The 26,267-nt window shown below is 41.8% G+C and overlaps 3 protein-coding genes across 5 annotated transcripts in view; 2 read left to right on the top strand and 1 right to left on the bottom strand.

The window, feature by feature from the left end:
* LOC106655644 (lachesin) overlaps positions 1–26,267 on the bottom strand; it is a 165,173-nt gene that overhangs the window by 87,566 nt on the left and 51,340 nt on the right. For 2 of the 3 annotated variants that reach the window (XM_014376140.2, XM_023463519.1), the window contains exon 2: positions 24,135–24,474. In XM_014376140.2, coding sequence (XP_014231626.2) covers positions 24,135–24,276 — 142 coding nt within the window. In that variant the 5' untranslated portion in view covers positions 24,277–24,474. Of the gene's footprint in view, positions 1–559; positions 717–24,134; positions 24,475–26,267 lie in introns of those variants that run through there. The other variant, XM_023463524.1, reaches the window with a different exon arrangement.
* On the top strand, positions 1,644–2,964 carry LOC111694635 (speckle-type POZ protein A-like). The gene has a single exon (XM_023463537.1). The coding sequence runs from the start codon at positions 1,852–1,854 to the stop codon at positions 2,833–2,835; it is 984 nt and encodes a 327-aa protein (XP_023319305.1). The 5' UTR covers positions 1,644–1,851; the 3' UTR covers positions 2,836–2,964.
* Positions 3,706–5,078, top strand: LOC106655647 (speckle-type POZ protein A-like). The gene has a single exon (XM_014376142.2). It carries the CDS (start codon positions 3,927–3,929, stop codon positions 4,917–4,919), a length of 993 nt encoding a protein of 330 aa, XP_014231628.1. The 5' UTR covers positions 3,706–3,926; the 3' UTR covers positions 4,920–5,078.

Genomic DNA, 26,267 nt, shown 5'->3' with positions numbered 1-26,267 from the left:
CCAATGGGCATCCAAACAGTTATTTATGAATAAACATTTAAGTTATGAGCAGCTGAGCGCAGAGTGTGATACATTTCACAATGTCTTACTAGCCTCAATCATAGAGAAATGATCAATATTCAGTTAAATGAACAAAAGTTATTACCTATAATACCAATTTTTAATGAATGAAGTTCAAAAATTCAAGCAATTCAATAGAGTACATATATAGAAAAGTGTAGGCAAATAAATGGAGAAATTAGTGTATAATCCTAAAGCGATAGAAATAATTTTAGATAGATAAACAAATAAGTAAAAAAATAATAAATTTGTTATGCATGTTTAATAATTTTGTGTTACTTCAAACTTTGAGATGTAAATAATTAAATTTAATATCTAATGTTAATCGACTGATCATGTCAAATTTTAAATTGTGATGACTAATGTAATATAATAGAACCATTTACCTAATGTACTGAAAATATTTATATTTAATGATAATAAAAATTGATTTAATCGGTAAAGAAAAAAGTATTGATATTTATGATATTATTGTTGTAATTAAAAAAATAGTTCTCACCATTCTACAAATTGGTTGCTCACAATAGTACGAAGAATACATTTTGCATTGATCACAGCAATAATGAAGTTTTTTGATATTACTCATTCTTTGACTATTTTCTAGAAAGGTTCTAGAGAATAAGCTACCTTTCTTGTATTTACTAAAAGTACTGTTATTGCTGACACCAATTTTTTAATTAAAACACTGTTTTAAAACACTTTGAACGGATAACTTTTATTATTGGTATTAAATAGTCTACTACGAAGATGTTCAAAGTTTTGGAATCACAAAAAATTATTGTGCACTGATTGAAGATATTAATAATCAGAAGTATTAATTGTCTTTCTCGTGTCGATCATAAATATGTAGTTTGATCACAAGTATAACATGTTAGCAGAATCAAAAGAATAATTGCAAATGTAAAAAATTTCTCAACTTAAGCGTTATAAAAAGTTTAATTTTGCGCATTTGCATCACATAATTTAATGCATTTATTCTTGTAATGCCCTTTCCAAAAGTATGAATGGTTGTGTGCAAGACGCGAGTATAAACACATGGCCTCAAGTCATGAATGTATAATGAAGAAGTCCCTCAAATTTACAGAACTGGCGTAGCAGCAGCGTCAACACGGCGTACACCGGAATAACTCTGTATGGCATTTGTGCTAGTATCGTGAATTTAATGTTTTAATTGGCACGCGCGACGATAAAAGTTTGCTTTTTTATCTAATATTCTTTAATCAACAACTTTCTTACGCGAGTATCGTATAAAGTTTTGTTATACTTATATGTGCTCGCACAGCCAGTTGCCTGATCAGCCTGCAACGAGTCTGTTGTAACTGCAAGCCTGTCAAGGTCCGAAAATCGCGCAAATACTCGCAGCGACGATGCAGTGGTGTAGTCGACTGCAAACTGCAGAGATTCATCACGTGATGCCAGCAGACAACGTTATACAGAGTACAAAAACAGAATACAGAGTACAGACCGAGTCCGACACACAAATCGCGCCTATAGCGTATCTAACTTCGTTTGTTTAATTTGTATAAAACGAGTTTCCAAACCACCACGAACGCAGCAGCGACATTACCCGGCGTATGCTTCCTTCCTCTTGTCCGGCATTTTTTAAGATCTTACTTAATTGTTTTTGGCCTTCATCAATTGAGGCCGTCAGTGCGTCCTGTTGTGACTTGTGCGAGTATAGTTTGACTACTATTGCGTGAGACGTGTTGTAGTATCAAAAAGAAGTGAAAGATTCAGTTACCAATTTTTTCAATCGTGCACCAATCAGTATTGTGTACCATTTCAAAAGAAATGGCATCGACTAGCAACAAAGCCTATACTCGAGAATTTACGTGGACTATAAATGATTACAGTAAGCTTGACGTACATCCAAAAGTATGCATAAAGTCACCGGAATTCAAAGTGGATAGTAGTGAAAAAGTGTTCTATGTGAAATTTTACCCATTAGGATATGAGGTGGAACCTTCAACCGGACTCATTCCATATGCTGGCATGGTACTGTGTCAAGCTAGCGCTGAATCGTTCAATTTTAGTTGCAAAGTTAAATTATTGGTCGACGACGATCCTGTTGTAATAGCAAGATCAGTTAAAACTTCATTCAATCAACATACCAAAAGGTTAGAGTTTTCTCAACTGTTTCCTATTCAAGATTTGAGTGAGGTAATATCTGACGAAGACGTCATGGTTATTCGTTTTGAATTGACAATTTACACAAAAGAATGTAAATCAAGGAAGCCGAATCCTAACAGCGAAATTACTCTCAGATTGAAGTTGGACAGTTTATTTCTCAATGAAAATTTAAGCGATGTAAATTTGCGGACTGCATGTGGAAAATGTATTCCAGCTCATAAAGCCATACTGGCCTCAGCAAGTCCAATTTTTCTCAATATGTTTACATATGAAATGTTAGAGAATGAAACCAATTTAGTTGATATAACCGATATCAGTAATGAAGTTCTCATTGAAATGCTACGATACATATACCTTGGTAGCATAAATGTTAAAGTGTCAGTGATTTGCGAGCTTCTAGGAGCAGCCAATAAATATGATATTCAAGGAATGAAGACTATGTGTGAAAAATTGTTATTAGAAAATTTGTCAATAGAAAATGCTCGAGATGTGTATAAAGCCGCTACCAAATATGACTCTAATTATTTAAAAAATGAAGCTATTAAATGTTTCTATGATGATAGTGTGGAAATTATTAAATCTGTAAAACAACCTTCTCTGTTTGATGAATTCAACCAATTTTTGAAGAATTACTCAAATAAGTAAAAAAGCAGATTTATTTTCTTAATCCAATAATAAGTACTTCAGTATTTTTAATGTATAAAACTTGATTAATTACCAAATATTATGTGCACATAGAAAACTGTTTAGATTGTAACTACCATTATGATCACAATAAAGAAACACAAAATAATAATATACTTTTTTATAAACTAATATCATTTGTGCAACTTATTAAATTATCAATACACGCATTTCAAAAGATTCATTAGTCAATATTTTATTCCATATAACAATAACAATTATGATAGCAATCTACATATAAGTGTTCATTCATGGTTCTTAACTATTTTTAAATCAACTATTTTTAAATTTCAGTTAATTTACAGTTATTCATCTAATACATGTCATTTTCGAAATTCTGGAAAAATTGCCATTCCAGCATATTAGCAAAATCAATCAGTTGACACGTTCATTCCATCAGATTTAGTAGCGGTTACATAATACATGCTACTCGCGTTACTACGCATAAACACTTCAAAAAGGTAAAAACAGCGTGCATTACATGAATAAAAGGCAATGTCATGTAAATTACAACATCGTGAGATTCATCTTCACATTGGGTGGGACGATAGGATATATGTCACGCCCACGTTGAAGAGAAACAGTCTCTAATTTCCACGCTACGAATCTGCTCGAGTCTCATGATACATTGACACTTGTTATGATGGAGATGACCGGAGAGATGAATGCAGCTGTCAGCAACTCGGCACTCGGTAATCATAATAATTTCGTTTTTGCGCTTGCTGATGTGAAGAGGTTCAATATGGCAGATTTCGAAGCCGCCCCGAGAGCAGCCATATTGACTCCCCTCCTCATAGTCACACTCGCACTACGAGTTTAGATCCCGAAATACTAGTTCAGACCCGCAGTACAATTTCTTGTGTCAATCGCACGCTCAACTGTTTATTTTGTACATACTTCGGCATTTCGTAACCCCACTTGTTTTAACATCGCACGAAGAGTTAGATCAGTCGAAGATTAATTTTAATGGTTATCGTCAATTGGGACGTGTTGCAAGATTATAGAAATTGCAGATTACATTACGAGTCATTAAACAACTAAATACTTTCAAAATGGCACGAATTCCAAGCAAAGCTTATACTCGAGTTGATACTGCCAATAGCGAGTTTACGTGGACAATTAATAACTTCAGTAGTCTGAACAAAACCTCACACGAATACTTGACGTCGCCAATGTTTAAAGTGGATAACAGTGAAAAAAAGTTTTTTTTGCAATTTTTCCCAAATGGATATCAAGCGGACACCACGACTACTGCCATGTTTCTATGTCAAGTTGGATCTGAATCGTTCAATTGTCGTTGCAAAATTACCTTGATGGTCGACTACGAACCTGTGCTAATCGTGAGATCACCCAGATATTCATTCAGTGCGAACAACAAAAAGTTGGCGTTCACTCAATTTTTTAGAGTTGAAGATACAAGTGAAATGACCGATGACCAAGATGTCATGATTATCACTTGTGAATTAAAAATTTTCACCACGAAAAATGAATCAATATATTTGCATGCAATCAATGAAAATACTTCTAGATTCAAGTGTGATGATTTATTCCTTAATGAAAAGTTGAGTGATGTAAAACTTCAAACCGTATGTGGAAAAGAAATCATAGCTCACAAAGCCATACTGGCATCAGCGAGTCCAGTTTTTTTAAAAATGTTTACTAATGATATGTTGGAAAACAAGAATAATGTAGTGAATGTAACTGATTTTAGATATGAAGTACTCATAGAAATGATAAGGTACATATACCTAGGCAACATAAATGTTAAGGAATTGACAGTGACTTGTGAGCTTTTAGGAGCTGCAGATAAATATGACATCCAAGGATTGAAAACTATGTGTAATCAAATTTTATTTCATAATTTGCGTGTAGAAAATGCTATCAGCATTTTCAAATTGGCTAATAAGTATAATTGTAATACTTTGAAAGATGAAGTAAAAAAATTCATCAGTTTTCATAGTGCTGATATTATGAAATCTAACAATGTAAAGAAATTACTGAACCCTGCTGAGCTTGATGTAATTCAATTAGTGTTAAACATTTAAGTATAAGAAAAATATTTACTCTACTTAATTTAAAAGTTAATTGTTATTGTACAATTTTTAAGAAAAATAACTTGTTTTATTACCAAATGTAAGCGCACAGAAAAATGTTTTGATTATAATAAAATTATAATTCTAATAAAGACAAAAACTTATAGCTTATGAGTAATGTTTATTTATTAACTTGTTCAAGGTTTCTAATATCAATATATTCATCACAATAAACTTACTGGTAAATATTCTCTATCTAAAATTATGAAGAAGGCAATCTTATATATGTGCAGGTATAATCTACAACAAACATCTACTGATAAAAGAATGTTATCCAAGTTTCTCATCCAAACTAAGTTTACTTGTTATTTTCAAAGTGGTTGAAAAATTATCATTCAATCATTGACAAAAATAGTGATATTCTTGTACATAGAATCCACAGAGTTATTATTCTATCATATCTAAAAAAAAATTGAGAATTTTTAGCTTCAAAGCAATCGCAGATCAACTGCAAAGCCCAACACAGATTTAAATATTTTCAGTTTTCCGGTAAGTTTTTGTCCAACTAAAAACTCGAAAAGCCGTTATTTATGACCACGGCGATACGCTCGTGCGAACGTTCGTTTCATAAATTTTGGCGGTTACGCCCATGCGACGAAGATTTTTTTGTACAGTATGAAAGTAGCGTCGCATAATATCGCGTCGCAGTCGCGCCAGAATAGAATAATAGCGGACGTCGTATTATCAGGTGCGTTATACAGCGGCGCGACACCGACTGCGTTAGTTTTTTGTTCCTCGTTGTTGCTGCTGCTGCTGTCCACGAGCGCGCGAAAAGTAGGATCGGGCATAAATATCGCACACACAAGCAGCTGAAAACGAACGAGTCGAGTGTAGTGCGCGGCGCGGCGCAGTCCTCCGAGCTGCAGCGATACTGATTTATGCGCTATTACTCCGCCATATTTATAAATAATACACACACACACTCGAGGGTGTAGAAAAATGTGTGTGCATACATTTTATATTTATCGTCGCGCGTTCGTGTGCGTGTGCAGTGCTGTGATCGTGGTGGGCCGTCGTCGTCGCAACGTACGCAAGCAGAGCTGTGCGGGTATTATTATGTGTACGAAAAAATATGGTACGGTATAACGGAAAAACTAGCGTACTACGAGCAGAGATCGTACCGCACGCGAGTGTGACATCGCGAAGTCGTAAATAATAAAAAAGTAAAGCAGAGCGTGACAAATGCGACAACGACGACTTGTGTATTCTTATAGTGCTCTTGCGACGCAACGAAATCTCGCCTATACACACACGGAGCAGAGGAGACGACGACGATTCGCGACTAAAGGTCAGTATTTTTCATGATATAAGTAACAATACAGCAGTGATAACGGCGTAAGCGAAGCTTACAATAGTAATCTATGAAAAGAGAGAGAGAGCATAATCTTCATACGTCCTGCTCGTACGGAATATAGGTGCGAGTTTAAGAAATTTTCGCATGTGCGTACTAGACTCATACATACATAGATACATGATATTTTATATATAAATGTATGTACGTATGTGTGTGTGCATACACTCGAAGCGGAGCGGCGTGATGTAACAGGAAGAAGAGGCGCGAGTGCACGCGCTCGTGCCAGTCTGCTGCTGCTGTTGCTGCTCGAGCTGCCGCGCGCATTATAGCCAGGGTGCTCCGGCGTATGTATGAATTATTGATGAGCCCGGCATAAAATATGAACGAGGCGCGTTCGCGCGCGCGCGCCGCAAGTCGTTATCAACGAGTTGCAGGTAGAGCTGCTGCTGCTGCTGCACACCCCCACACAGCCACACACACACACACACATTTACACGCATAGTACTAGAGGCAGTGCTGTGAGCGAATGTTGCAAAGGCCGACCCGTAATACACGGTACATTATACACAATGCTTATGTACTCTCGCCGCGCGCGCGGCGTTTTACAACGCCTCTGCCTGTGCTGCTTGTATTGCAGTGTGCACGAGAGCGACCGCGAAAGAGAGAGAGAGAGAGAGAGAGAGAGCTTTCAGCCTCTAGCCCCCTTTTTTTTGCGTTCTTATTACAATACGCGAGCTCCGAGCGTGGGTATCGGCCTCGAGCTTCTGGTAGTCAGCGCTCGAACGGTAGACTATCGAACTTTGAGGGCAGTCGCATACTAGTATTGATATAGCTTCTGCTCTAAAGCAAGTACATTAAACTAAAATTAAAATGACAAATAAAAGGCCTGTAGCTAAAAAGTGTTGTGTTTATAATTGCAACAGCAAATCGACTAGTGAGAATATTAATTTGTATCATTTCCCAACTGATAATAAGTTATTTCCCCATAAAGTGGCTCATAAAGTAGAAGAGGATATTCTATTACCAGCATTTATTTGCAGTCGAATGCCTTCCTACAATAATCAAATAAATAAGTGGGATGCAGAGACTTATACTGCAGCACCTAATTCATCGATAAAAAAATGTCAACTTAATGAATTACCAATAAAAAGTGACATTGGTGGATTCAAGGGTTATGATTGCATCAAGGATAACAATGAGAAGATGCTCCAAGTATGTGGCATTAACTCAAAGACATTTCAGTTATTGTTGAAAGTCTTATCAAGAGATTATTCCACTGAAAAAAAAAGTATCAGCATTGAAAATAGATTAGTAATATTTCTACTAAAGATGAAAACTGGATTGTCATTTAGCGTAATTGGTGTCTTCTTTGGCGTACACAGAACTACAATATCCAAAATTTTCTATGTCACATTAAGTTATCTAGCAGCAGCCTGTAAAGAATTTGTTCCCTGGCCATCTCAAGAAGAGGTACGAGGAACTACACCAGACTGTTTTAAGCCTAATTATAGTAACTTCAGAATTATCATAGATGCCACAGAATTTAGGATGGAAGAGCCACCTCGCACCGATGAACAAATACAATCTTGGTCTTCGTATAAAGGTGGATACAGAATTAAAGTTGTCGTAGGATGTTCACCTGCTGGATTAGTTACTTTTGTGAGTTGTGCATATGGTGGTCGAGCAAGTGATGTGCAAATAACTGCTGGTTCTGAATTGTTAAAATTGTTAGAAAGTGGAGATACCATATTGGCTGATAAGGGATTTCCCAGTATACAATCCAAGCTAATGGAAAATGGAAAAAATGTTTTAGTTGTCATGCCCCCATTCGTTGAAAACCACCATCTTACAGGAGAACAACGAGAAGAGCAACGTCACATTGCAAGAGTGAGGATACACATTGAACGAATAATGCAGAGACTAAGAATTTACAAAATATTAGACATGATTTCAATTAAGATGCTTCCATACATTGATGAAATCATCTTCATGTGTTGTGTTTTAGTAAATTTACAGCCAACTATCATAAAATAAGTTTGTATCCCAAGTGACATACATAATGTAAATTACCAAAATAAAAGTACAACATAGATTCATAAAATAATAAAACTTTAATTTTTTATTTCAATACACTAAAACTCATGTTAAAAATGAAACATTATTATGCACTCACATATCTAATGATTGTTTATGAAATAAATAGTAGCATAAATATGCTTGCAATCGGAGGTTATCCCCGCTAAACAATTACATTTTGCATTTGTCAGGTGTCGTAAATTATTGATCTGCAATAAAAAACGATATAAGTCTAATGCAAAGAATCATTGAGAAAAAAAGAATATGTAACTCTTTAGCTTACCCATACTTCTATATTATACGGCGTTTCCCTAATTTTTTTCGTTTTAATGCAAAAGGCTCTTATCACTTTACAATCATTAAACGTTGTTTCTTCTGAAACATTGTTTATATGACCTGAAATTGCCAAATTTTTTCCGTGCTTTACAGCCTCGGGCCAAAATGATAGGTCATGCGTTATTGATAATATATCCATATTGTTGATATAATGTCCTTTTCAATGTTGTGATTTAGTTCAGATGATATTAATACGTGTATGATTTCAAAATTTTGCGGTAACTATTGTTATTAATTAATAAAAACACATAAATAGTATATCACTATAACGAAGTCTCCATTATATTACATGTTAAAGGCTTATGTTTTGATGCCCTCAAAGTTTTTTGAGCCGCCACCGCGCGCTAGGCGCTGCGGTAGCGGCTCGAGGCCGATACACTTACACTTTTTCTCGAAATATTCGTAATGATTTTTGCTCTTGTATCTTTTTTCTCTCTTTTTTTTTGCTGTTTCTTCGCGCCTCGTGCACGGTCCGTAGTTTCGCTGTAAAAATAACAATAACGAAAAATAAAAATAATGACAACTACGTGTGCCGTATAGACGCGCGTAACGATGCTGACCGCGCGAAGATTGTGGCAGAGGCTTACGGGGCTTGAAAGGTTCAATGTTACTAGAAAAAATTTAAATCTAATGCAAGTTTAATGTAAGGTCAGACATTAGAATTAAGGTAAACAGTATAGAATTTGATTTGAGGTATCTTTAACGTAAAATTTTCGTTGATAATTGATGTCTTAATACTGATTTTGTTATTGCGTCGATTGCACGAAAAACTCATGAACATTTAATGATAATTAAATCCAGTCTCCGCCAATAGATGGCGAGTAACTTTATCTGTAAATATGCAAGTGGTAAAGTCAAAATAATTGTATAATTCAGTCTGAAACATTTTTTAACTTCATAATCTTATTCAATAAAAATCATTGTATTTTACACAACTGACGTTTTACGTTAAAATAACGAGGGCTAAGGAAATATTTGTTTGGCTGCAGTCTTGAAAAAATGGCCAAAGGTTCATCGTTAATTACTCATATTCCTTCATCGAACGCGTCAATTTTCCGTCTCTTTTTACATTACCTATCGATCTCGCAATTGAACATTCGCAATAGCTTTTGATCGTCGTTAATTAATCATCATTTCAAAATGGTAATATCATCTGAAATTCAACGCTGTTGAATCATTAATTCATAATTTATTAATTTAGGACAACTCGAATAAACGTATTCGTTCGCGTGTAAACGAATTTTGACGTATAATTCAATCGAATATATGTAAATATTTTTTTAATTTAATATGTATAATGTCGTGTCATTGTCCTCGACCCGTTTCGAATGGCAGAACGCGTATACATACAGAAGACGCGGCATTATTTTGGCTACGCAAAGGGTATATAAACATCAGCGCGCGGAGACGCTCCTTATCTTCGACAAGTCGCTGTAAACGAAGGCATTGAGTGAAAAATAAAAAAAAAAGCGACGGTATAATGCGACGATGATGAAGGAGATACATTATAAGTATCAGAATATATATGCAGCTACAATGAAAGTAAGACAGAAAGAATGAAAATACGTCCGGTGTACAGCTGAGCACAACTATACATGTATAAAGAGAGAGAGAGAATGGGAACGGCAAATGATGTTATAATGCCACGATCGTAGCTCGGGGGTAGCACAGCGAAATAAAGCGAGAGAGAGAGAACGAGAGAGAAAGAGAGAGAGAGGAAACAAAACCCAGCGAGGAACTTTGCTAACGAGAAAACTGTTTTTGCGGGATTTCGTCTTGCCATCGGCATTAATAGGTTGTACCTGCAACTTTTTCTCTCTCCTTTTCTCTTTCTCTCGTTGACTGAAATTAAGAATATGTTCAAGATTTTTCCCTCGAAATTCTATCTTCTCGTTTATTTTAGCTCGGCCATCATAGCGGCTGTATGAATATCGTTGAACGGGAAGAAAAAAAACTGCGATTCGATGGCTTGATTATCCATTCGAGATGCGAACAGCACGCGATTTCTCAATTGCCGTAAAAATAATTGTTGTTTTTTAAATTAATCAGATTAAAATTTGAACTTTGAGGATATCGTTTGATCTTGAAATCAAAGAATTAAAAATCTGTCATTAATCTCATGATTATCAAATCAAAAAATTGCAAATAATTTTCTACAATTTCGTTTAAAGAAAAATAAACGCCGTTTCGAACGAGAGATCCGCGGAAAAAAGAAAGTGTCACAGTTGTGACTTTTTGCGGTGCGTCGAGCTCTATGTGCGCGCTCCACCGAAAATAAAATAGTATAAAAAAGAAATAGTATCAGGCGACTTGCGCTTTCGACTATAGAGAGAGAGAGACGGAGAAAACTGAAAAACCAGTATGGGTAGACAGGGGGCAAGGAAGGGTCGGATAAGAGTATAAGCGCATGACTGCGGGGTGTGGGAAAAAGGGAAGTGGACGTGGTCCACCGAGGAATCAGACTCGACAACGGAAATTCCAAAGAAAACAGAGTCTTGGTCGGACGTATATATAAGTACATAAATGGAGCGGAGCGTATAACGGTGGCATACTGCGCCGCCTACATAGGAACTATCCATATAGCTATACGATTGTACGGTTGGTTATATGTATAAGCCAGCTCGAAGGGCGGGGGACATTTTTCGCAATGCCAGTCGCTCGTGTGACTCGACATGGAATTCGTGTCGTTCTTAGCCGCGTCAGACCTCGTTCCATCTTCCCTTCCATTCTATGCTTTTTTTTTGTTTTTCCGACTCGAAAAAGCCACACCACTACCAGCTCTTTCCGCGTCTTTCCTCCCTCACCCTCTCTCTTTCTCTCTCTCTCTTACCATATTCTCTCGTTCTCGCTCTGCCTCTGAAACATTTTTTCTTCTCTTTCTCTCTCTCTTTCTTTTTCATCGCAGTTGCAGCGCGCACGAAAGGGAGAGAAACGCAAGTTCATTTATAGAGTGCAGTGTATATACAGGGGCAAGGTTCAAAGATCCTACTGCTACTCCTACTTCTACTTCCCCTCTCTTTCTCTCTCTCTCTCTCAGCGGCTATTCAACGCGCGCCAAAGTAAAAAGAAAGAGTTAGGCGCGGAGAAAGATTGCGCGCGAGTGGGAGACTTTAATTCGAACGAGATATTTTAAGTGGAATGATTCGAAAGTTACGCTCTCCGTGTGGAACTTGGCCCTACTAGTTTCTCTCTCTCTCTCTCTCTCTTTCTCTCTACGCCGGTATACGCGCGTGGATATAGGAATATATATACGCGCGAGAAGTTGGAATTGACTCAACGTCAGCATGATTGGCTGCCTTGGCGCGTACTACTTATATATTGTGACGGAGCACAAGCCGTCAGTAAGCGAGTCGAGCACTCGCAGAAAATGCGTCGCGCCGAGACTGCCGCACGCGCGTATGTATGAGTGAGTGCGTGTGTGTCTCCCTTCTCTCGCGCGTTTTCAGGTAGATGATAAGCAGTGGCCCGTCGGACTGATGATGTGAAGCCAGGAGCGTGGCCCAGTATCAACACGTGCGAGAAGGACAGAAAAGAGCCAAGCAGACACCGGGCGAATTCCTTTCGCTACGACGCAGGCAGATTAGAATACGCTGGCGAGTGAGAAGGCCACGCGAAAAGCCGTGTGATAGAAAAGACGCAGGAAAACGCGAGCCAGTGCGTGAAGCTGAAATTGCTGAAGTGATTGCTGAAGTTGTCGTTGTGACGCGGGTGAGCAAGTGCCCGTGTAGTGCCCGTGGGAAATTGCATACACGAGTCAGATCGGAGCCCAGGTGGGCAAGACACGTCGAAGCAGACTCGTCCGATCGGGCAGACAGAATCGCACGAGTGAGGTGCGCAGAGCCCGAAAGAGAACGAGAAATTTGAACGTAGACAACACACGTGGAGGTACGACGAAGCCCGGACGCTGGCAGCAGTAGTAGTTGGACCAAGAAGACTACACCCAGAGCATCGACGATAGGTCATCAGTGCAGCAGCGAGGCGCCGAAGAACTTGGGGTAATTGTAAGGTATTTTTAAGTCGTTGGTCGGCGCGGCTGCCGGGCCGCCCGTGTGTGTGTGTGAGCAAGTGTGTTAGAGTAAGTGAGGCCACGCGAGTGTCGTAGCGACGACACTGGGCCGATAGTAACGTGCGAGCAAGTCTCGGCCCTCGTGGGCGATCGGAAAGTGCCCAACGCGTGCGTAAGCGGCTACGGGGCCGTATCGTAAGCCGAAGATTGTAACTCGCGTATTATTTGTTATCGTTTGCCCTCGTGGGCCTTAAATAAAGATAAATCAATTAATCGTAAAGGAACGCGTGTCAATTCATTTCGCTTGACCTATTCGAGAATTTCAGGTATCAGAAGCCTAAGCGAAGGGAGGTGAGTGAACGGGCTCACGGCTCACCCGTGCTGGTGACGGACCCAATATCCCCTCTGGGACTCGAGTCAGGTAAAGCGGGCCCCCATAAATAAAGTGCACGGCAGTCGAGCTGAATTACCCACCCGGGGTAGGCTGTCCGTCGCAATTGGCGCCCAACGTGGGGCCCCCTTTGGGCCTTATTAGTCTAGTTCGGGACTTAAGATTTTGGGCCTTACGAAAAAGGAAAAGTTTGTAAATTTTCGTTGGCTGTCACCAGAGCTCACCTTGTACGGACTATTGAAGTAGACTTCGGACGATAGAGAGTGTAACAGAGTGCGTGAAAGTGTGTGGGGCAGCGAGCCTCAAGAGTGTTTCGTGGAATTCGTTGCCGACCAACGAGATATTGAAATCGGAAGAATCTCCTACAGTCGATTGCGAAGTATTGATCGCTGATAATTTTGTACGATAGTTAAGTCTAGTGTGTAAGATTTTGTTGTTTAAGTTTCGAATGTAAACAGCTGAGTTCCAAAATCCTCTCCCAACTCCCTTCGTCCGAGTAAGCAAAAGATTACGAAGTAGATTCACAGTCGGTGTCGAGTTTGAGAGATTCGTGAGTGGATTTCGCGTGGGTTTAGTAGTAAAGTCAGCTTGAATTTTTCTCGCGTAAGTTTGAAGTAGTCCCGGTAGTGGGAGATTTCGTATAGATTTCGCCGGAGTAGTCGCCCGTTTAGATCGCGAAATGGACTACAAGGCCCCGATTTTGTCAGATGACAGTGGGATAGAGAGTGGTGATACCGTAGGTGGATCACCTGTCACGTTGGCAGGGGCGATCAGACCTCGGCGAGCAGTTACGTTCGTAAGTACAGCGCGGACAGATAGCGTCGTGACGACGACGATGACTTTCGTAACAACAGGAACCTTAGCCGGGGGAATTATTTCAACGCCCAAGGTGATCGCGACAACCACGAGTAGTCCTTCTCGGCACGAGACGGCATGGTATCAATCGCAGGCACGGTTACATCCCTGGAATTATGTGGACCGCGAGAGACAGTACTCGCGGGCGAACCCGTCAATTGGACCGCGGACGGCACCGAGTGCCGTGTCATCGTACTACAATGGTTCAGGGCCGGGATTTTACTCAGGTAACGCGATAGCAGAAGTAGATGTAAACATTGCGCAAGGTGAAGTAGCCCGATCAGCAGGAATAACAAGGACGTATGGCATGGAGACGATGCCGTTGTGGCAAGAGAGAAGTCACGAACGCGCAAGGACTGTAAACAGTGGGAGACAGCCCGATCAGGATGGAGCGCCCCAGTGTACCTGGGGCCCAATCAAGCAAGATCAGGAAACCCAGACGAGTAGCTCCGAAGATGAAAGTGGAGAAAGCACAGGATCGTTTCGTCACGAGAAACGCGCTAAAGCCAAGAAGAAGCGTCAAGGATTGCAAGAAGACCTGTCGAGCAGTCCGTCGAGTGGGAGCGCTAGTCCAGAAAGATGTAAGCCCTCGCCAAGACAGCCCACAGGGGCCTCAGACCCAAACATGACGGGTTGGCAGGTCACAAAGATTTTGCGAACGTGGGATTTGGCCTTTGACGGTGAAGATCGAGACGAAGCTCGGGCCTTCTTGGAAAATTTGAGTGAGTGCCAGGAAATTACGGAGATCCCGGAGGAAAAGATGCTCAAAGCAATGCCCGTAGTATTAAAAGGGAAAGCTCTACTTTGGTATCGCGTGAATAAGCAACACCTCACCTCGTGGGCAAGATTTAAGAAGACATTTGAAGCGAAATACTTGAAAGTTCTTCGCGATAGTACAATCCGCAGAGATATCGATCATCGAACGCAAGCAGAGGGCGAGCCTATCTCCGATTTCGCTGACTGTTTCTTGTATTTGGTGCGCCATCTCCGACAAAGACCGGAAGAAGATGAGCTCGTGGAGATGTTTCTTCAGAATGTGCGGAATGATTACCGACGCTACATCGCCCCGAGAAGGCCATGGTCCATTGAACAATGTATCGAAGTGGGCCAAGATTACGAGCAGATTCTGGAGACCGACGCGCAGTTCAAGGAGCCACCACCCAGAGACCAGATGTGCTTGCCAGAAGCAGGCGCATCGGCGGAGTCAGAAGGCACAAGTTTAACCGAAGGAGCAACTGACTCCAGTGATGGCGATGAGTCAAGTAAGCCCAAGAAAAGGAAGAAGAAGAAGCTACGAGATAGACCGAAGGCACAGGCCGACCTGCAGTCAGAAGAAGAAAGCTCGAGGGCGAGTGAGACTGCGAGTGAATACTTTGACACAAGTGAGCCCGATGATGGATCAAGGGATGAAAGTAGTGTGAGGGAAGGCGCAGAAACAAGGAGACCAGCCTGGCCAGCGAGAGTCAACAGGTCAAGCTACGCTGCCGCTACTCCTCCGTGGCAAGGAGTACCTGTCGCCCAAGGAGGGGGTCCTTGGATGGGCGGACAGAAAATGCTGACGACGGTAGAGCCCGTAGAATATGAAAGCCCACGAGAGGGGTGGCCGAGTAGAAAAGTACGTGGACAATGCTACATTTGCCAGGATGCAGGGCATAAAGTCGTAAGTTGTCCCTTCAGGATTTGCCCGCGCTGTAACGGAAGAGGACATGGCCATTACGCATGCACGAGTGAGTCGTTTTCAGAGCAACAAGATCGATCGTGTCAAGGATGCGGCACAAAGGGCTACGCCGAGCATGGATGTCTGAACTGTACAAGGTTTACAGGAACCCTAACCAGCCACTATATCAAGCAATTAAAACCCGAGAATTTGTCGCTGTGAGCCCAGAAGAAGGGTGTGAGCCGAGCGAGGTGGGCGAGAAGATAAGACAGGAAAAAGTCCACGTACTAAATCGAACAAATAAGAAAAGTAAAGGGACGCGCGCGAAAAGATGCGAAAACGAAGCCCAAAGAGTCGCGAGGGTGGCCGGTATCCGTGGCCTGGAGGCGATGAGGGCAGAGCAGACATTCGATGGGGGTCGGACGCGTACCATTACTGTAGAGTAGTCCGCTAGGCTGAAAATAGGCAAGTGTCCGGAAGCAGTATCACGCGAACAGGCCGAGTTCGAATGCTGATGTTCGTATTATAGTACGCGCGTACTCGTTTTCTAAAATTTCGGACCCAAGTAAAACCGCAGATGGGATTTAGACTCACGAAAAGGGGTGTACAGAAATCGCGAGGACGGAATAGCCCAAGTCTCGGAAAAGGGCCGTAGAGCCAATTTGCGTAATTTAGTGTGTAAGTTCAGTTGATTTTGAGTAAAATAAAATAGTAGGGCATTGGCGCCAAGGTTCAGTTGAGTTAAAGTAGACAAGTTACCCGTGCTGAAGGCTCACACGAAGACCCATCGACTCTTCCTTTCCTAAACGAAACTCAGCTGTAAGCCAGCGTAGCAGCCCCGGGGCTGAGTAGCTTTAAGGGTCGAAACATATCCTCCGGTAGTTTCGCATAAGGAGGGGGTAATTGTGACGGAGCACAAGCCGTCAGTAAGCGAGTCGAGCACTCGCAGAAAATGCGTCGCGCCGAGACTGCCGCACGCGCGTATGTATGAGTGAGTGCGTGTGTGTCTCCCTTCTCTCGCGCGTTTTCAGGTAGATGATAAGCAGTGGCCCGTCGGACTGATGATGTGAAGCCAGGAGCGTGGCCCAGTATCAACACGTGCGAGAAGGACAGAAAAGAGCCAAGCAGACACCGGGCGAATTCCTTTCGCTACGAGGCAGGCAGATTAGAATACGCTGGCGAGTGAGAAGGCCACGCGAAAAGCCGAGTGATAGAAAAGACGCAGGAAAACGCGAGCCAGTGCGTGAAGCTGAAATTGCTGAAGTGATTGCTGAAGTTGTCGTTGTGACGCGGGTGAGCAAGTGCCCGTGTAGTGCCCGTGGGAAATTGCATACACGAGTCAGATCGGAGCCCAGGTGGGCAAGACACGTCGAAGCAGACTCGTCCGATCGGGCAGACAGAATCGCACGAGTGAGGTGCGCAGAGCCCGAAAGAGAACGAGAAATTTGAACGTAGACAACACACGTGGAGGTACGACGAAGCCCGGACGCTGGCAGCAGTAGTAGTTGGACCAAGAAGACTACACCCAGAGCATCGACGATAGGTCATCAGTGCAGCAGCGAGGCGCCGAAGAACTTGGGGTAATTGTAAGGTATTTTTAAGTCGTTGGTCGGCGCGGCTGCCGGGCCGCCCGTGTGTGTGTGTGAGCAAGTGTGTTAGAGTAAGTGAGGCCACGCGAGTGTCGTAGCGACGACACTGGGCCGATAGTAACGTGCGAGCAAGTCTCGGCCCTCGTGGGCGATCGGAAAGTGCCCAACGCGTGCGTAAGCGGCTACGGGGCCGTATCGTAAGCCGAAGATTGTAACTCGCGTATTATTTGTTATCGTTTGCCCTCGTGGGCCTTAAATAAAGATAAATCAATTAATCGTAAAGGAACGCGTGTCAATTCATTTCGCTTGACCTATTCGAGAATTTCAGGTATCAGAAGCCTAAGCGAAGGGAGGTGAGTGAACGGGCTCACGGCTCACCCGTGCTGGTGACGGGCCCAATATCCCCTCTGGGACTCGAGTCAGGTAAAGCGGGCCCCCATAAATAAAGTGCACGGCAGTCGAGCTGAATTACCCACCCGGGGTAGGCTGTCCGTCGCAATATATAGCCCGAGAGAGTGAGAGGGGAGAAAGAGAGTATGGCAAGTGAACCAAATCGGCATGTCGGTGTGTAACGCGATTTTTTAGTTTTCGCGCGCGAGCAGGGAAAATTGGAAATTCTTTGACTTGCCCTTCGGAGTTCGCCGTGTAATATAGTATGTACGGAGCTGCGCACGTAACGTACCGACTCTCTTTCTCTCTGCTCGCGATGGTATTCACCCCCGTAATGCCAATTTTTGGACGAGTGGAATCATTTTCAACTGCTCAACTAGTTATGCGCGCGCTAACGCAACTTTCCATAATGTGTATTATATATAGAGAGAGAAGAGCTATCGGATTCTCGTGTAGCTGCGCGGCCGGCCCTCCTCGTCGCGTCGATAGTCGAGTCTCATTCTTCTCATTATATAACGTCCGTGGCGAGTATACTTCGCGATTTTCTTTTTTTTTTTTAGATTTTACTATATAACTGAAACTGCGGAATTTAATTTGAACCGGCTCGTGCGCACGAGTCCGTTACCCGGTCAGCTATATAGTACGGCTGTTGTACAAAATCATTTCATTCGACAATTTATGACTAGTTTGATGAATTCGGTCTATTTTTGGTATGTAATGGCAAAAAAAGTTTATGTATTGCAGAGAAAAAGGCATGATTTCATAATAATTAATTTGGTACACAGGTAGAAAAAGCCAAAATTGAATTGCAGATTTAATATAAAGTCAGTCATCAAAATTAAAGTAACCGAAACTTAACTTTGTTTAAAGTACATTTATATGCATTCTTTCTTGAAAATTAAAGTTTTAATACAGTTTTAGTTTTTGCATTGATGGTACAAAAATATTTAAAAAATTCAATCATAATTAAATTCAGCTTCCACCACCAGATGGCGAGTACCTTCATCAGTAAATCCTCAAGTGGTAAAGTAAATACTTGTATATAAGTAAAGAAGGCTATGGTGGAATTTCAACTGGTGCAGTGGAGTTTCCTTTCTTTTTCTGTTTTCTTGCTGAAGCTCCAATGGAAAAATTTTGCCTTCCTCGATGCATTGTAGCTCGCCATTTTCGGAATGTCCATTCACTTTCTCTTCGAAAGGTGGGTAAATTGCACTCACTTCAGAAAAGGAATGGCATGGGTTGTCTTTGGTGGTTTCACCGGGGCCCATGTGGTTTATCTTCATTGTGACAGGCCCGAGATTCGAAATATTTTTTCCCGACCTACTTTTAAAAAAAGATGGCGTTGCCTTTTTTCTGTGTTTTTTGGGGTTTTGATTTTTTTTAAATATATCGCATTTTTAGAGGCGATATCACATAAGTAAATCTCTTCAGTTACAGTACCTGTATACGAGGAGGAACGCGCACACGCGTCGACAGGCCATTCGGCTCGGCAATGAGTTACCTGCAACGGGGCCGTGCTGCATGGGTTACAGCCGAGGGCTTCGTTTGTTTCATTTTTAATGAGTTTACGTATATATATATACCTACACACTCTGGGCTCTGTCGGAGGATAGACGAAAAACGGTAGCAGAGAAGAAAAAGAAGTTGAAGGGAAACGAGAGAGAGAGAGAGAGAGAAAAACAACGAGCGAGTATCAACAAGGAGTATACACTCGGTATTCCTTAGGCGTTTTTCTTAACGAGTTTTCAAAGTCCTCGAGTCGGCGCGCGCGCGCGTGGCACGTGATATATATAATAATATACAACATCGATACCCAGGCCAATTCGATCTTGCGCGTGGACGTGAAAAGAGCTATACCTATACGATACACAATGTATACATCGTAGGTATGGACGCTTTAAACATTATACATATATCTATATACAATTTCTCATCGTGCGTTTACAGAAGAACGAGAAAGATACAAGCTGCTGCTGCTATATCAACAGTTCGGCACTTTCTCTCTCTCTCTCGCTCACCATCTTTTTCTCTTCCTCCGGCTAATTGGCTCTAATTGAGTCTCGAGGCCCCCTCGGGGGATGGGAAAGCTCGAATATAGCTCGGGCGAAAACACACAGACCCCGAACGGCAGTTGGGCGCGTCGAGTGCAAAATTTATCGCGCGCGCCACCACCACCACCACCATACCAGCCAGCAGCCGCTTTCAACGTGTGCAGCTGCGAAGCTCGCTCGCTCGCTCGCGGAATCCCCAAGCGACTACTTCGGCAATTCCCGATCGCGAGCGAGAGAGTCGCGAGGCTCGCGATATATATACACGTATATTGCATCCCTCTAATAAATTAACATCTGTTTTCAATATTACGCCTAGCGCCCCGTGTCCGTACTGCACGTTTACGCGCGAGCTTTTCGCGCCCTTTTACCCTCGTTTTTGTTGTTGTTGTTTCGTACACGCTTCGCGCTTTATATCGTGCACACATACGTACAACACACTGGCTTCTATATACACCTAGGCTGAACACTCGTGTTTTTCATTTTGTACGCGCGTATATAAAGTACTCAATTTAACCGGCTGATACCGTATAGATACAGAGAATAACAACAACGGCACGAGGTAATCGAATATACTCGTTATACCGGCCAATCAATTAAAACATTTTTAAATGTAATCCCGTAATACGAGCGAGCTTTTTAATTCGAAATGTCACATCGAGGCTTACACGTCATAAATTCTTCTTTTTTTTCGTCGCGTGTTTTTTGTTGGACTCGAGATATTTATTCATTTATTTTATTTCTATATGGAATCGCACTTATGGGATATCACGTGCTCGCTCGCGCAAGACGACAGTTATACCATAAAGTTTTAAGAGCAGAATTTTGACACATGTATGGGTAAATTTATACAAGGCAACCGTGTAAGTATACAAGTTACAGAAATATATATAGTTGTTTATTATATTATACGAACAGCTGATGCGGACGGGTGGGATGGGAGAGGGTTGAGCAGCTCTCTCGACTTTGCGCGCGTCGCTTGCGTCAAATTAACGACAAGCCAGAGAGAGAGAGAGCTCGTGCAAGCGCGTGACACTTGCTCTCTTGGACTTTATCTCCTTTTCACTTTGTCGCTATTTTCTTGCAGCGTCAAGCTATACACACACCCGCACACGCACGCAAACTCGTCCTCGTAGAGAGTTGATCTGTACGAACACATACACACGTAGTATATACATATACGCCCGGCAGTAGTATAACCGAGACGAAGAGTAAGAAGAAACGAGCAAGAGCTGATGCTGCCGTGTGTATAGATATATAGCCAGCCGAAAGATGGGGAGGAGGAGGGAAGGGGGGGGGGTGTAGAGAGGGTCGAGGGACATAACGTGCAGTGAATCGAAGAACAGCACACCGCAAGTCGCACGGAATGTCTGCCGTTCTCTCTCTCTCTCTCTCTTGCTCTTCTAAACTCTTGAGCATGAGCGCGGTATATGCACTATATGTATACATCTATAGTGCAAGGCGTACCGAGAGACTTCCAACTGTCTCGCGAAGTATGTAGTTGCTGTACATACACATAAGAGCGCGCGCACACACACACACACACTGCTTCAATGGCAATCCGCAAAGTGCGCACCGCACAGCGCACACTCGTGCCGTAGTGTGTGCCAGCCAGCGCCAGCTCGGCAAGATAGGGAGATCCCGGGACAACTGTGCGGCAGTCGTACCACACCACCACCGCGGCGGCTTTCGGTTACTTATCCATAAATGCATTATCTCTCTCGCGACGGTGCGCGCAAGTGCCTCGCGTATAGACTATGTAGTGTGGATATAGATATACGACGACTACGTATAGCCACGCGTCGGGATACGTCGAGCCACGCGACGGGACGTCGAGCGCGTTTCGTGACTCTGAGCGCGCCCCGCGACTCTCGGAGTCGGAGAGATTCGCCGCAGCTGTGTATATTCGAGAGATGTTGTGTATGGCGATGTATGCGCGATATATGATAAAACCCCGTTACGCGTGCACTACGAGATTTCTCTCCCTCGATGCACTACTTGGTGCGGTGGCCGTGGAGAGCGACGTTTTTTTTTCGCTCATATTTATACCGCTGCTGCCTGGCTCGCGCAGTTTTCCGTACATCGCACCCGTTTTATTAATATCCTTTCAAACTGTTACTTACAGCTGCTACGCTGCTCTCTGCTGCTGCTGCTGCTGCTACTACTACTGGGAAAAATAATATTATTATACACGTGCGGCTTCGAGGGGAGGGATCAAGCGCTTATCATTCGTTTAAGCCTCATGAATTATTTACTCGAGAATAGGACACCGAGGGTACCACGATGATGATAATGACGTACGACGAACGCGAACGACTACGAGCGAGAGCTATACCTGTAACTAGATTTTCCAAATTCAATGCGCGTGTCTTGTGTATATATAACTCGACGGCCCGCGCGCGGAGTAGCTTATCCCTGACTTACCCAAGATTATAATTCCACCTTGTTTTCTTCGATCGAGGCGTTTAAGTGAAAATACAATTTCATTTGCTTTTCTAACTGCTATGGCTGTATTATTACCGACACCTTTACTCGATTATTACGAGGAAGTTGACACAGTACTTCTGTAATTACATACATTTACTAGGTTTAAAATAAAACTACCTCGATTTCAGCCACCCTATATAGAGTTCGGCAAATAATCATTCAACTGACATTTTCTCTTTCACTTTCCATCCGTCTTCTTTTTCCGTTTGATTTCCGAGCTGTTCGTTCGATCAGTCGCGTTATATACATACGTACACTACTCCTCCATTCCTTCGTGCAAGTTGCCTGACGCGCTTGTCCCTCGAGGGATGCACGAGAGCTTTTTTCGCACACAACTACCGCGCGCACGGCTTACGGGTCAAGCGCAGCGCCCTGGGATAATTTATCTATTCAATTTAGCACTCGGTGCTTTACGGTTTTTTTTTGGCGCGCGTATTTTGTTAATACCGTACAGATTTATAAGCCGCAAATCCCTTTAGCATCACTTTTTCATTCATGTAATTAAAATAAAAAAAAAAAAATCACCTAATTTTCATAATTCGTTTTCTGACGCTCGACGTATCGTTTCTCTAAATTTTATTTCAGAAATACTTTTATCTCCTTTTCCGTCCTCCGTTCTCGTTCTCTTCCTGCCTCCTCTTTCCTACCCTTTTCGTTGAAAATCAAGAAAAGGGTAGCGCTGGCGGAGCAGAGAGTGTGTGTGTGTAGCCATAGAGCCAGAAGAGTCCACAGAAAGGAAGGAAAATGTACGCGCTGCAGTAGACAGGCAAAAGCCATGTTATTGCTGCTACTGCTGCTCGTAGCAGACACAATTTTCCGCTGGCCGTGTCCGCCCCACGAGTCACCCCCAACACGGTCTGGCGGAAGTCTTGTAAATAATCTTTGAACCAGAAAATAGAATATAGAAACGTATACATGCATAATGATATCGGATTTCCATGAATGCGCTGCCACCACCGTCCGTATTATATATAGTCGATATCGACAACAGCCGACCACGCGTCTGGCCGCTCATTGACTCGTACTACTACTTCGATTGATAAGCGTCTACTGCAAGTGTTGATTACTCGGTTGATCTTTATCTCCGAAGAGATATTTCTCTGACGTAATTTTAGTTTTGAACTGCGAGTATATATATTCTATCCATTGCTGTTTAAATAGAAAGTGTGTACCTATAGCTCTCTTGGTGTTATTTTGATTCCTCGTGGCAGCCAAGCAGAGCTGAGTACCTTAACAAGTTGCCATTTTTGTGTGCGCACCCGCGGCTCGGTGGCGAATATTTAATAAGACATTAATTACATTACTTCTCTCGGGCAGTTTTCGAGCTTGTCTCGCTCGAGAAAAGTTCTCGTTGTTTTTGTACCCGCGCGGCGATATATATAAAAGATACACCGCAAAGCTCGAAGAACAATCGCATCTACTACCTTGTGCTTGCTTCCTACAGCTCCCAGCGAGCAGAAGGAAAAGAGAGAGAGAGTCGCGCGCCGCCCTGCGTAAATAAAGAGAGAGAAAAAAAATATTGCAAGAAACGTGAAGGGAATGTACAAACTTGACTCGGATTAGTTTTTTTTGCTGCTGCTGCTGCTGTAGCTTTCCTCTTCGCTACATCACCGAGCAGCTCCAGAGTCTCTCTCTCTACGTTGGTATACGTATGTACAAGAGTTAGCACGAACGTGACGTATATATCTTGGATCTTCTCTTGATCATTTTTCGCTCTCTCTCGCGAAAGAGAGAGACTTTTCGTGAGAGAGAGAGTGTGGTGAGCATTGCACTCGTATAAGGATATTTTAAAAATATGCAAGCTTTAAATATTTCTCCGTTCTGTAATACGCCATATATACCGATGAATAATTTTGTATTTCAGTGTCTGAGAGCTTTAAATAGAAATATTAAAATGCTTTATTAAATTAAACTTAGTTTTTCAAGACACACAGCCGTGCACGTCTTTCAATTAAATTTACCATCAAATGCTCTCCTGCCTCATCGCAAGTGCTGTACGTGAAAATCGAGTAAAAAATGAAACATCCAAGGCACTCACCTATAGGCACGTTGACGATGAAGAGCACGACAAGGCTACTCGGGCAGAGCATCATCCAGCAGCGGCCCATGATGATGGACAAGGCGGCAGCGATGTTCCACCGCGATAATTGCGGCCTCTTCCTCGCTGCAGCCGTCGACATAACAATACACTTTTGCCGCACTCGACCGCGCGCGGGCGGGATTATCGGCGGGAGAGAGAGAGACAGAGAGCGGCAACGGTAGCTCTCGACTCGGCTCGACTCGACACGCGCTGGATCTTATCTTTTTAGCCCCATTGTTCACGTGCGGCTAATTTCCTCGATCTTCTCTTTACGCTGCTGGCTATATCCGTGTCATTCCTGCAAAGAAAGTCAATACTTTACCTCGATTCGTAATTATTAAATAGAATAGATTTTTATTCAATGAAAGAGCTCGATAAATATTGTATTAAAAAAGACTTAAAATGAAGACACTCGAGTGCGAGTTCATCGGCAGAGAGATCCTTAGCCACATGTTAAAAACAACGTATATTTATTGTGGGTCGATAAAAGTACTATAGGAAAAAGGATTTTTTTATTAGGAGAGCAACATTTATTAATTTAAATTAAATAATTGTAAACGGTCTAACAATGGTTAAAAATAATGTACCAATCATGACAGTGAACAAAGGTTTAATGAAGTGACAATCGTACTAGCACAATTTTTATTGAAATTTTAGATAAACATTTATATAAGTAACTTATAATTGTCAAGAAAAAAATCAGCGCGTTTCATTAATTCACTTTATTCACAATACAAATGTATTGTCATAATAAACATACTCATTGTACAGTTTGGTTGTCTATTTATGCAAAATAAAATTAGCACCAATAAAACTTTTTTTAAATCAGAAGTCTGAGAATTTATGTCTTTTTAAATTTGTCGCGTGCGAAATCAAATTCATGGCAAATGACCATTATGAGAAAAAGCGTTACACTATCGGTAAAAAAATGTTGCATTTCTACCAGGGTTGTCGCATATGTAATCTTTGTGACCTTCATGTACTGTCATTTGATGAAAAAGCAAATAATTTTTCACTCCAAATTTCTTCCTGATAAAATCTGTTTTTTTCCGAATTTCTTCTCAAACTTGTCGCATTCATAATCGATCGATAGAAAATACTATAGGAAAGGGGATTTATCAATTAGGTCATAATCTTTGCGATTTTTATGAACTGTCTTTTGGTGTAATAACAAAGTCGATTTATTTACATATTTTTTCTCGCACTTGTTGCATGCAAAATCTTTCTGATCTTTGTGGATTATTTTTTGATGAAAGAACAATTGTGATTTTCGTCGAAATGCCTTCTCACAATTTTTGCATGCGTAATCTCTACTATCTTCGTGTACTGCTTTTTGATGAGAGACTAAATGATGTTTTAGTCCAAATTTTTTCTCGCACTTGTCGCATGGGTAATCTTTACGACTCTCGTGGACTGTCTTGTGATGGATAAGCAAATACTGTTTATACCCAAACGTCTTTTCACACATGTCGCATGGGTAATCTTTACGACCTTCATGGACTGTCTTTTGGTGTTTTATCAAATTGCCTCGTTCTCCAAATTTCTTTTCACACTTGTCGCACGCGTAATCTTTTCGACCCTCATGAACTGTCTTTTTGTGCCTGATCAAATCTGATTTATCCCTAAATTTCTTCTCGCAATTTTCACATGCGAAATCTTTACGACTTTCGTGGACTGCTTTTTGGTGGATAAGTAAATGCTGTTTATACCCAAATTTTTTCTCACATTTGTTGCATTCGTAATCTCTGCGACCTTCGTGGACTATCTTTTGATGCTGAATCAAAATCCATTTTTGTCCAAACTTCTTCTCGCAATGGTCGCACGCATAATCTTTCTGACATTCGTTCATTGTCTTTTGATGCAAAAGTAATCTCGATTTGTGCACAAATTTTTTTCCGCAATTGGGACATGAGCAATCTTTGAATACCTCATGTACTGTCTTCACATGAAAAAGTAATTGATATTTTTTTCTAAATTTCTCCCCACACTTGTCACAAGCAAAATCTTTCCGACCATCATGAACTGTTTTTACATGTAAGAACAGTGTCTGTTTATTCCCAAATCTCTTGGCACACTTTTCACATAAGAAAT

The sequence above is a fragment of the Trichogramma pretiosum genome, unplaced genomic scaffold, assembly GCF_000599845.2.
Source record: "Trichogramma pretiosum strain Unisexual culture from Peru unplaced genomic scaffold, Tpre_2.0 scaffold96, whole genome shotgun sequence".
In the NCBI taxonomy this organism is placed as follows: domain Eukaryota; kingdom Metazoa; phylum Arthropoda; class Insecta; order Hymenoptera; family Trichogrammatidae; genus Trichogramma; species Trichogramma pretiosum.
This window is presented reverse-complemented; position numbering and strand designations above follow the sequence as displayed.

Excerpts from the sequence above, each read along its gene's own strand:
- LOC106655647 (XM_014376142.2), top strand. The coding sequence starts at position 3,927 with ATGGCACGAATTCCAAGCAAAGCTTATACTCGAGTTGATACTGCCAAT.
- LOC111694635 (XM_023463537.1), top strand. The coding sequence starts at position 1,852 with ATGGCATCGACTAGCAACAAAGCCTATACTCGAGAATTTACGTGGACT.